Source organism: Panthera uncia, chromosome E3 (genome assembly GCF_023721935.1).
Source record: "Panthera uncia isolate 11264 chromosome E3, Puncia_PCG_1.0, whole genome shotgun sequence".
Classification (NCBI taxonomy): domain Eukaryota; kingdom Metazoa; phylum Chordata; class Mammalia; order Carnivora; family Felidae; genus Panthera; species Panthera uncia.
Genome location: NC_064815.1, coordinates 5238783 through 5251374, shown reverse-complemented (window position 1 = coordinate 5251374; position 12592 = coordinate 5238783). Strand labels below are relative to the sequence as shown.

Sequence of the window (12592 nt, the reverse complement as noted above, 5' to 3'; positions counted from 1 at the left end):
TTAACACCGGGAACTAAATGTCGTCTTGGGTTTGTCTCTGCCAATACGTTTCCGTTTCCCTGTCCCTCATTTTTACTATACCTTTCAGGCATATTTGTCAGCTGTTAATGAAAGCTGACTTTTTAACATACACCAATTAGCATCCCATAGAAGATGGATGTCCCCTCCCTGCTTGTGCGCTCTCTCTCTGTCTCTCAAAAATAAGTAAACATTAAAAATATATGTATATATAAAATAAAAATTAATTTAGATTTTTAAAAACTAAATTTTAAAAGTAATTTGGTTTAGGCTCTGGTCCTATTTATTATGGTAACTCAGAGCTTGTTTTTTTCTGGCATATCGTTTGGACAGACCTTGGCACTTCTGGCTACATAGGTCTTCTCTATAATCTCACCTGTGTGACCACCTGCCCCGAGGTCAGGGTTCTGTGGCCCTATAGGCCCGGTTCTGCCTCTCAGCCCTCCTTAGAGCTTGATTAAGTTACCTAACCTTGACCTTGCTGAGTCTCCTCATCCGTACCTCTGAGCAAAATGGAAGAGTTACCCTAGATACAGGCCAAGTGTGGACTGAGTGTGGCCCATGGTGAATTCCAGAGCACACACCCCCTTTGATGGGCAACTGCTGCTCCACCCAGCCAGTCAGCATACTCCACTTGGGCCTGCTTTGGCCACATTTCCCAAGAGAATCCAGAAAAACAGGTATCTATAGGAAACTCATGAATTTAAAATGTTGGCGACACATTCAAAATTTTATAACTACTACGTGGGCCAAACAAAACACATGTGCTAGCCAGACCGCATCCGGAGACCCGGGGTTTGTCATCTCTGGAGAAAATCACCAATTAGCATCCCATAGAAGATGGATGTTCCGGGCTCTAGCCTGTACCCTGAATCAGCCCTCTGCTGCTGGCAGGAACTGTGAGCACCACGGCCTACTGGGGAAAAGCCTGCCAGCATCATCTCTGTGTACACTTTTCTTATTTACCAAGATGTTCCATTCAAAGGAAACTTTTTGGAGATAAAAATGTCTTTATGGAGGTGGACAGCTTGCAGCAGCCCAGGATACATTCCATCTCCTTTTTGGCTCTGTCCTCTCCAAGCCAGCCCCACAGCACTGAGATCCTGGATAATAGAAGCTGCTGCTCATTAAGCGTGTGGTCTTGAACTTGAACCATGACTGAGACTCCTAGCCAGGCCTCAGTATCCCCTGTTGGTTAAATGAGGGGGTTGGTAATTCTGCAAGTCCTTCCCACACTGAAAATTCCCAGTACTTTAGTGGGCAAAGGATGGCTTCTATAAGGTAAGCCTTCAGCCTCCCGGGGATGGACTCCAGTAAATGGGCTCACACAGCTCAGTGCAGGAGGGTCAGATGTAAACGTGTGGTCATGGGAGGCTAGGCCCTGTACAGTATCACCCTCCGTGGCAGACAGACTCTCAGATGGTCCCAATGATCCCCACCTGCTAGTATTCGTGGCCTCTGTGATCCCCTGTCCTTGAGTGTGGGCTGGCCTAGCAACTTGATCATAATGAATAGAACACAGCAGAGTGATGGAATAACGCTTCCATCACCAGGTTACATAACTTCCTTTGCTGGCAGACCCTCTCCCTTGCTGGCTTTATGAAACAAGTTTCCATGTTACCAGCTGCCAGCTTGGAGAGGCCCACCTGGCAGGGAACCGAGGGTAGCTTCTGGTCCACAGCCAGCAAGGAATCTAGTCGACAGCCCCATAAGTGCACTTGGAAGCAGATCCTGCCCCGTGTGAGTCTCCCCATGAGACCTCCCTGCTGGCTGACACTATAATTGCAGCTTGTGAGAGACCCTGAGCAGAGGACCCAGCTAAGCCCCGCCTTAGAACCCCAACCCACAGAAACTGAGATAATGAATGTGTGGTTTCAGACTACTACATCTGTGCTCATTTGTTACAATAGCATCAGCTTCTACACCAGCTTTTCGAATTTGTTACACAAATTAACATTGAAAAAATTCAGTTTCCCGTGGACATTCTTATTTATATTCAGGTGTTTTAGTTAAATACATACATGTTTTATGATGTATTAACAGTAAGTACCCTATAGACATTACTAGAAGGTTGTGTCAGATGTTTCTGAAGATTATAGTCTTGTTTGGTACCACCTAGGTCAAGTATGAGGTCTTAGTTTAATCAAGTCGCTTTATTCTTTAATGCATTCATTCTACAAATACTCAAAATTTGACCTTGGCCTTATCATACTCCCCAGTTAGGGTCCCTGACTACATTCTTTTATCGATTTTGGAAATTACCTGAGCTGGACACAGACAGGGACCTAAAAATGAATTGCAAAATATGCAAAAACAATAATAATTCCCCCAAGCCATTATTTCAGTAGAGGGAAACAAAAATCACTTTGCACCTGTTTCTGATCAAACACATTTAGGCAGTTCAACCTATTAGTTACAGGTCAGTGCTTCTCAAAGTTGGATTTGTATACAGATCACGTGAAGATTTGTTAAAATGCACTCTGCCTCAGTAGGCAGTAGGCCTGGGATGGGCTTGAGAGGCTCTTTCCAGCAGGTTCACAGGTGCTGATGCTGAGGTGTAGGCCCAGCCCTGCCTTTCACGCCCAGTGTGGCATGCTTCATGGAGCTCTCCTGTCATATGCACCTTCTCTCTCTCCCTCAGCCTCCACTTCCGGCACTTGTGCTCCTCTCGGGGCATGGGGGGCTATCAGGCATTTCAGTACATCTGACCTTCTGTGGCTCGAACTGCCAGAACAGTGTTTTCAGGGAGTCTAAAGAGAGAAGCTGGACTGTGCCAGGGCCAGACCTCTGCCCCGCAGGGGATGGTGTGGCAAGCTCTCTCTGGCTCTTGTAGATGTCACCTGATACCTGTGCCCGCCCCTTGGTGTGACTGTAGACTTCGGCCACATCATTTAAGGCAAGTGTTGTTAAGCATTCAGATTCGTAATAAAAACCTGTCCCTGGTGAGGGATGGGGGAGCTATAAATTTATACCTTGTTACATAGTGAGCTGTCATCATTTCAGGTCAGATCTATTTATTTTGTACCTTGTCATCATAAAGTTGAGAGTCTAAGATTTTGCTAAGTAAACAAATAATAATGGAAGATTTGTTCTAATATCTCCAAGGACCTTTGAGATGATGACTGTTTTGTTGTAGGAAACTATATTTGTTAAGACGTTTGCTGTAGAAAACTGTTTATAAATTCTGTTGGTTACAGAATATTGGTTTATGCACCAGCCTTGGGGTGACGATCCCCTCCCTGATCTGGTTCTGATTCATCTGTCCAGTTTAAACAACTCTGCAGTCTGCCTCAGAAACAGGAATGTAGCTAAAAGCATTCAGTGTGAAAAGGTTATTCTTCAAGGAAAATAAATGATTGATGCTAATAATTAACTTTAAAACACAAATGGGAATCTCATTTTTTTTTCACGACCCCAGCCTTCACCTCTTGAAGACAAGTCTTGCTGACTCTGTGTCTTTAATGCCTGATCCCTCAGGATCTATTACTACTTTGTAGCAGATGTCCCTGAAACTTGGCAGCTTGAAACCACAAATTTTCATTGTCCTCTCACAGTTTCCATGTGGAATCGGAGCACTGCCCGGCCGAATGGATCCATCTGCAGCAGGGTCTCCCCCAGCGTTCACGCATGGTGTCAGCTGGGGCTGTGGTCTCATCTGACAGCCCGACTAAGGGAGAATCCCTTTTTCCCAGTTCACTCACTTGCTTATTCGCAGGATTCCACTCCTTTGGGTTGTTGCATGGGGGGCCTCTGTTCTCCATGGGCTGTTGCCTCAGTTCCTTACTATGTTGGCTTCTCCATAGGGCGAGTCACTGTGTGACCGCCTTTTTCATGCAGGGCGAGGGCTCTGAGAGAGAGCGAGAGAGAATGAGCAAGATGGAAGTCATGGTCTTTTTCTAGCCTACTCCCTCCCTCCCTCCCTCTCTCCCTCCCTCCCTCCCTCCCTCCCTCTCTCTCCCTCCCTCTCTCTCCTCTTCTCTTTCTGCCTCCCTCCCTCTCTCTCCCTCCCTCTGTCTCCCCTTCTCTGTCTGCCTCCCTCCCTCTGTCTCTCCCTCCCTCTCTCTGTCCCTCCCTCCCTCACTCTCTCCCTCTCTCTCTCTCTTTTTAGCCATTTTTGTTGAGGCATGGTTGACCTGTAAAAAGCTGTATATGTTTAATGTGTACAACAGTCCCCAAGAGTTTGGGGATAAGTACACATCTGTGGAACCATCACTACTATCAAGGTCATAAACATACTCATCTCCTCCCAAAACCTGTATAATCTTTATTATTATTATTATTATTATTATTATAATTACCTTTATTATTATTACCTTTATTACCTTTTATTACCTTTAACCGCTTTATTACCTTTATTATTATTATTATTATTAATTACTTGTGTGTATGCTAAGAGTACTTCACATAGATTCTACCTTTGTAGGAAATTTTAAGTATATAGTACAGTATTATTAGCTGAGGGCATGATGCTGTGCAGTATGTCTACAAAACTTCTTTATCTTGTCGAACTAGAACTTTGTACCCTTTGGCCATCACCTCCCCCATTTCCCCTAACCCTCAGCCCCTGGCGTCCACCATTCTACTCTCTGCTTCTATGAGTTTGTATTAGAAGCCACATATGAGTGAGATCAGACCGTATTTGTCTTTCTTTGGCTGACTTATATCAGCTAGCATAATGCCCTCTAGGTCCATCCATATTATTTCAAGTGGCAGGATTTCCTTCTTTTTTAAGACTGAACAATAGCACATCGTACATATATACCACATTTTATTTATCCGTCCGTCCATTGAGGTACATTTAGATTGTTTCCCTATCTTGGTATCACCTAATCCCTGAAGGGACATCCCATCGCTGTGTTCTGCTTATTAGAACAAAGTCACAGTCGAGGGGATTGCACAGGGACGTGACTGTCACAACGCAGGGATCTTTGGGACCTTCTTGGAGTCTTTCTGCCGCACGTAGTAAGGGCTCAATAAATACAAGTTCACATCAGCTGTAGTGCCAGATAGCCATCCTTAGCAATGAGATGCATGCCCCAGGGCTTCATGCAGCCCTTGTTCAGATGGAGTTCAAGTTGGTTGTGACTTGCTCGAGCAGTTAACCACCCGAGCTGTAGGTCCGGAACTCGTGGGGTGACTTTGCACACACAGTTTGTTCTATAAGTAAGTGCGGGCAGTTCGCACGCTTGCGTCTTTAAGTTCTGGTAAAGAAATTGAGGAGGAAGGGTGGCCTAACGCCGGAGGTCTACTCTACGATGACAGCAGGCCAGTGAGGTGGGCTGGAGGGTGGCTGCGGAATTCGGAAAGGTTGGACTGGCGCTTTGCCACTGAGATCACAGCCCGGGTGTGGCACGTTAGAGAGAGGCCTTCCCTGTGTGCCCAGTTGGAATTAGCCATTGCTTCTCACGCCACCTTCCTAGTCCTGGCATTCTGGCTCCCTTCCCTGCTCACTTCTTTGTCCGTCGTCTTTGTGCGGACTGAGCCCCGGGAGAGCAGGGGGCTCGGCTGTCTGGGTCCAGACGTGTATTGTCGCCACCACGTGTGGGGCCTGGCAAACAGTTGACTCTCGGTGAACACTTACCGAATAAATGAATGTGCCGAACCCACAGATGTGAACTGGCTCTAAGGAATTTTTTGGAAGTTGTAATATCTTCATGACTTCCACAGGAAATGCCACTTACTCAGTTCACATGCAAGATACACTAATTTGTTAAAAAGAAGAAAACAGTCTGAAGGTGGTGGGGTCGTTTTGTCCCTGCCACGGATCGCTAGTGGCCGTTAGGCAAGCTGTGGCACGTCTCTGGGCCGCAGCCTCCTCAGAGGATAAAAACAGGGGCTGCAGATTGGGGCTCTTCATGCTGCTCTGCGCTCGGACCCAGCTCAGGCTCAGGAGCTCTGGTTTTCAACACTGGTCTACCGTGTAAGGTTTGGTTTGAAGAAAGGGCGGAAAGGGTGCTGTCACCAGGAAAAAGAAAAGCTGGACACCCACAGGGATTCCATGCCCACTAATGGCCCTTCCTGCTCCGCAAAACCAGGTGCCCAGTGCAGTTCTTTGGTCTGATAAGGGTGGGCACCTGTGGCCCACGAAGCTTGGGATCAGCAGAACCAGCAGGAAGGGCAAGCCTAATCCTTTTGGTGCAGGTGACGTAGCACCCTTTCCAAGAACATGAAGAATCCCCTCTTCCTTCCTTTCTCCCTGCTTCCCCCCCACCCCCCAGCCTCACACCTCGTTTAAGCCCGCATCGTGCTGCCTTTGAAATGTTAGCATCGATTTTTTTTTTCTTTTTTTCTCGTTGACTAACTCATTTCGAGATTTCATTTCTGGCACTGCATCTCCTGCCAGATCGCCAGAGCTTCCAAGCTCCAAGTTTTATAATTAAAATTCTGTCACATCCCCCGAAACAGTGCAAATTGTGCCATTAAGCCTGGCATAAAAGATTTGCAAGCACTTCACCTAGTAATTTAAATATAATACTTCTGGCAGCTTTCAATTTCTGGTATTTTTAATTCTAATTAAAAAACTATTATTGAACGTTAATATCCTCTATACGGCATGCTGTTGTGCCTCTGTGCTCCATCTTGGCCGGCTGGTTTTAAACAAACAGCTTGGCTGGGTGGCTGTTGCTGCCCACGTGGTTTTTCCTGGCCTTTGGGAATCACCAGGTCTCAGGCATAATTAGTATAAATCAAAATCCTCTAGACTATGACAGGAAAATGGTATGTTTGAACAGCAGCTTATTAAAATGACCTACTTAATTTAAGAAAAATATTGTATCCACTTGCACGATAACCTGGATGCTTTCCCTGACAGATTTTATAATATTTCTTCCCTCTCCCTCCCCCGCCCCCTTCGTTTTTACAAGAAAAGGAAAGGGAATGGAAAGGCCCATTCTACTTCATCCAAGGCGCAGACCCACAGTTCGGGCTCATGAAGGCCTGGTCCACCGGGAACTGTGACAGCGGCGGTGATGAGTGGGGGCAGGAGATCCGTCTAACTGAGCAAGCTGTTCAGGCCGTCAACAAGTTGAAGCCCAGACCCAGATTCTTTGTTCTCTGCGGGGACCTCATCCACGCCATGCCAGGTAAGACTTGCACGGGGCCTGGGGCCTCCTCTGCTTCCTCTGGTCCTGAGTGCATTTGGGCAGAGGAACAGATTTCTCTTGAAGAGACGTCTTTATTCAGGAATGGCCCACTCCTTCCCTCCATGGCTATTGGAGGGAGTCTCCTTGAACATCAGAAAATGCACGCTCATTTTATATTTAGAATTTGGCGAGATTGATCGCCGTAATTAGGCAGAGCTACAGTTCTGATGATCTGAGCTTACTATGAAAAATGGAACAGATTCCCATGTGTCACCTTTATTTCCAGGGGACAAACTTGAACTGCTTCCAGATACCATGTCCATAAATGTAACCTTCTCCTCTTGTTTCTCCTCTTCTGACACTTTAATTTCTCCTGTATTTGTTAGTGCTTTTTCATTTGCAAGTGACAGAAATCTAACATAAACTGGATTATTACTATTATTATTATTATTATTATTATTATATTTTTTATTAAAACTTTTTTTATGTTTTAATTTTTTTTTTTTGAGAGAGAGCAAGCAGAAGTGGGACAGGGACACAGACAGTGGGAGACACAGAATCTGAAGCAGGCTCCAGGCTCCACGCTGTCAACACAGAGCCCGACATGGGACTCGAACCCACAAACTGTGAGATCGTGACCTGAGCTGAAATCAGAGGCTTAACCGACTGAGCCACCCCGGCAGTGCCCCTATGTTTTTAAACATGTGTGTTCCTTTATGGGACTGTGAAGTCCAGGGGCCTCCCTGGGCTTCAGGTATGGCTGGATCCAGAAGCTTAGAGTTTGTGATCAGGACTTGGTTTCTGTTGCTCAGCCCTGCTTTCCTATGGGTTGATTTCATTTTTAGGCAGGCTGTCTTTAGGTAGTGGTCCCTGGGAGCTCCTACCAGAAACCATAAGAGAAAGAAAATGCCTCATTCTTGGTGGTCCAATCAAAGTCCCAGACCGGCACTCATCTTTCATCCTGCTCTTCTGGCCCCTTGAAACCAGGGTATGGGCTCATTTCCACTGCAGCAGTGTGGTCTGAAGAGCAGGATGGTTCCGCACAAGAAAAGTGAGATCGAATGTAAGAAACAACAGGTGCCTTCTAGAAGTCTCTTGCGTTTTGTTTCTCCTTCTGATACCTTCTCTCCCAGGCAAGAATAAAGTCCAGTGAGCAAGTACAAGCAGGTGGAACCTCCACCTGCCCATCAGAGAGGTAGCGTGGACTCCCATGTCCACTGTTAGTGGAACAGCGGTCTCTGCTTTTGGAGCAGCAGTGGCTTGAAGACCATTGCAGAAAACACTGCAGTGGCCACACGTTTGCTTTGGCTAATGCCATCTTGTAAACCAGGACTCTGGGTCCTGATGTGATTTCCAGTGCCTTTACAAGCTGAGGCACTCTATAATAGGCTGGGTTGCATTCATTTTTCAAGCTTCCCTTGTCTGGCAGCCAACCTATCGAGAACAATCCGAAAGTAAAGATGTGAGGATGGAAAAAGGGCTGCCCGGAATCACTCTCCCCAAGTCCAGTGAGTGTAATGAGCAGGAGGAACCCTCAGAACTCCCCTCATTCTCTTTTTACACATATTTTATGCAAACTCATGAATGTGGACATGCCCATGTCATTGGATGGAACCCAAGGGCGGTCATCCCCGGAGAATCAGCCTGTCCTGCTATTGGGCTTATACAGAGGCGGCAAGGTGGGAAAGAAGGAAAGTAAGGCAGTGGATAGAGACCTGAACTAGGGTGGATGCCAGCTCCACACCTGCCACTGATGTGCTGGGTAAACTTGGACCAGTCCCCTTACCTTCTCTGGGCCTCCGTTTCTGAGCCCATCAGTGCAATAAGCATTCAAAACCTCGACCTTGTAGGGCTTCACCACATGGGGGCAGGTGCAGGGGGTGGACATCTCAGCAGCTTGGAGCAGAAGCACATTCACACTTGGTCACCCTTGGTGACCACAGGATGCCCCAGTCTCTAAAGGAGTTAGAAATCAGAGTAGGACCCAGAGTCTTGGTTGACAAGGTAAAATCAGGGTAATATGCCAGTTGACCAGATTAATGATGCTTCCCTATAGTCTGATTTGCTGTTAGCTGGGTGCTTTGGCATCATTTGGCCCGTGCGCACTGTAGCATCAGCTAGATCTCTCATTCTGGACCATCCAGTGAGCAAAGTTCTGCTTTTCCTGGACAGTTGAAGGTCAGATTCCAAATCTACTGTTTTTATGTGCAGTGATTTCTTTTCTTTGCAAACGGAAATGTTACAGGACTCACTAGAATTATATAGCATGTTTTCGTAGATGTTTACCAACTTGTTCCGAATTACATTAATGTGTTCAGTCATATTTCAAAATAAGATTTAAAATAAAAGCTCTCCGTGCAATCTCATTGCTGCTTCAATGAAATATACTGAGCATAGTAAATTAAAAGATACGGTTTTTATGCTCAACTTTTCCCGTTGGTCGGAAGACCTTGTAAACGTGAACTGGCAATCTTTTGAGCACATATTTTATATGCAGTGTGACCCGAGCAGAATTTGTATCTGTTCTGAAGAGTTGGACTGTTTTGGATGCTTGTAACTGAGCCAGTGGAGGGACTGTAACTGTTTTGAATATTGTGGTCTGAGATTAAGCAGAACGTTTTAAAGCTAGTTACCATTTTTTAATATGCAATTAGTGGCTTCCTCCTCATTTAGCTCATATGCAGGGGCAGACACTAGAAAAGTAATTATTTGCTTTGACTGCTTAGCACATTGTTAATTATCAGATGCATATATTAATAGGCAAATAAAATCAGAAAGCATACTTTTAATTCTACCATAAATAATATCTTGGGCCAAGTAGTTTTAAGTTCAAACTGGAGCAAAAGAACTTTATGAATAATGCTTGTTCTAATGAAAGTCATAATGCACTTTTCCATTATAAATATTCATCATGGGGCATCTGAGTGGCTCAGTCGGTTAAGCGTCAGACTTCTGCTCAGGTCATGATCTCACAGTTCATGGGTTCGAACCCCGTGTCGGGCTCTGTGCTGATAGCTCGGAGCCTGGAGCCTGTTTCGGATTCTGTGTCTCCCTCTCTCTCTACCCCTCCCCCGCTCATGCTCTGTCTCTCTCTGTCTCTCAAAAATGAATAAACGTTAAAAAAATAAATATTCGTCATAATATTTGTTCACCTACACATACTCAGCGTGTACACACTGAGTGCCAGTTACAGTGCCAGATGCTGTGGATATAATGGTTGGAGATGAGCGAGCAGCCCTTCTGTGGAGCGTAGAGTCTGATAAAGGAAGTGCAAAAGGAGGGATGGTGCCAGGGCCTGCAGGGAAGGCCTAAGAAATGCAGGACAAAGTCCAGGTAGTTTTGAAAGACATGTTTTCACTCTGCAGATGTCTTTTTGGTTACCTTGGTATTTTCTTATTTTATGAAGCTTCTCGGTGGTAAACGCATTATCAATAGCAAATGGACATTTGTGCTCTCGAGACCACTGATTTTCGATCCATCACGCTGAAGCCCAGGGTACTTTGTTTGGTCCCCCTGATGTGGTCCCTCTGACCCACTGATGCTGTCCGTGGGAACCTTGCTCGGTTTCGGCAGTCATGTGAGGAATCGACAGGTGGAATGTGATGATGCCATTCGAGTACAGGGGGTCCTTTCAGCCTGTAGAACAGTTTGTTTTTAATGTGTGTGTCTGGCCTGTTGATTAAAAATTGCCACAACCAAACAAAACAGTGTGGAACAAATTCTTCCCTGGATATAAAGGCTCCTTGAAGGGTTCTTTGTGTATGGTCCTCTGCTTTGGGCAGCTGTCACGTGATTTCACGTCCATGAATGATTCGGCCTGTGGAAATCGTGCAAACGTAAAGCGAGGCAAGCCCGCACTAGCCTTATTCCAGTACGAGGTGTGTGAGTTTTGTGTGGCTGCTGTAACAAACTCCTGCAAGCTCAGTGGCTTGGAACAACACACAATGATTGTCCTGCAGTCCTGGAGGTCCGAAGTCTAGAAGCCCTCGGTCTGCAGCGCTGTGGCCTTCGACAGGCTTCAGCTTCTGGAGGCTGCCCACCTTTCTTGGGTCATGGCCATTTCCATCTTCACAGCCAGCAGCATAGCGTTTTCTCTCTTCTCTGACCTTTGATTCATCCTCTTCTATTTTTTTTTTTTTTTTTAATTTGAGAGAGAGAGAGCGAGAGCAAGGGAGGGCAGAGAGAGAGAGATTGGGAGAGAGAAAATCTCAAGCAGACTCCATGCTCAGCACAGAGCTGGACATGGGGCTTGATCCGATGACCCTCTGAGCATGACCTGAGCTGAAATCAAGAGTCAGATGCTCTGAGCCACCCAGGCGCCTGTCATATTCTCTCCTTTAAACCTACCCTCCTGCTTTCTTATAAACACCCTTGTGGTTATTGGCCTTCTCCAATAACCCAGGACCTCAAGATCTAATAAAGATGTCAAGCTCAAACTTTATCACATCTGCAAATTCCCCTCTTTCCGTGCAAGATAACACATTCACAGGTTCGGGGGATTGGGATGTGGACGTCTTTGGGGGCCACTGTTCAGCCTACCATACAAGGGATGCAGTTCAGGGTATGTGCCAGGACCAGTGCTGCTAGCTGACCTACCCATTGGAGTCATGAAAGGAGGGTGTCATTGCTATTTCCATGTGAACTGGTGGTCAAAACTGGCTCAGGGCAGTTAAGTACTTTTCCTGGGGTCTCTCAGCTTATAGGTGGTGGAGTCAGGATCTGACCCCAGTCCAGCTGTGTTCGAACCTCATGCACTTCACACGGCAGCCTCCCTGCTCAAAGGGTGGTCCCCAGGATAGCAGTCAAGAGCTTGTTTGGAATGTAGAATTTCTGCCCCACCCAGATCTAATGAGATGGAATCGGCATTTTTAAGAGATCCCCAGGTCTTATTACTTATGGGCCATAAAGTTTTGAGGCGTATTTGCTGGACAAAAATGCACCATGCCCTGTGTTTTTTGCACTAGGTACAAATTTTGTGTGTACATTCGTGGTTTGTGGGCATTCCCTTCAACTGTTAAAGATAATGGTGCTTAACAAGGGGTCTGTCCCTACTTTAGCCTTCCCAAGCTAAGCCTTCACAGACAAATGTTTTAAGTTGGTGGGTTTTGCTTGGCTTCCTAAACACCATTTTGAGCAACTACAACAAAACAGAACTTGCCCAAAATATTCAGGAAAGCAGTCACCCATATATGCTTTACAAGGATTTGTATGCGGAATGGTTGGGAGAGTGAGGATGGGTTCTTTGATTTGGGTTATGTCCATGTGCATAATCCCTTATGTGCTATTCCAAAGTCCAGAGAGCTCTGGAAACTAAGAGATTTTCTCAAGTTTGAAAACTAACTCAATTGGCAGCAAAATCGACCTGAACTGACACGAGGATATTTATAGTCTTTCTTTATCCTACTTCGTGGGAATATTCATGTGTTTTGCCAGCAAAATATTACTATGCTCCATTACGGGGTGTTGCCTGAGATCCAGCTCGAGGGGTTATT

The 12592-nt window shown here is 45.9% G+C and overlaps 1 protein-coding gene across 8 annotated transcripts in view; it reads left to right on the top strand.

Annotated features, from left to right (window-relative positions):
- CPPED1 (calcineurin like phosphoesterase domain containing 1) overlaps positions 1 to 12592 on the top strand; it is a 103460-nt gene that overhangs the window by 11899 nt on the left and 78969 nt on the right. For all 8 annotated transcript variants that reach the window (XR_007459492.1, XR_007459490.1, XR_007459493.1 and 5 more), the window contains exon 2: positions 6882 to 7100. Coding sequence is in view for 4 of the 8 variants with exons in the window: in XM_049638272.1 (XP_049494229.1) it covers positions 6882 to 7100 (219 nt within the window). In the remaining 4 variants the exon portion in view is untranslated. The remainder of the gene's footprint in view (positions 1 to 6881; positions 7101 to 12592) is intronic.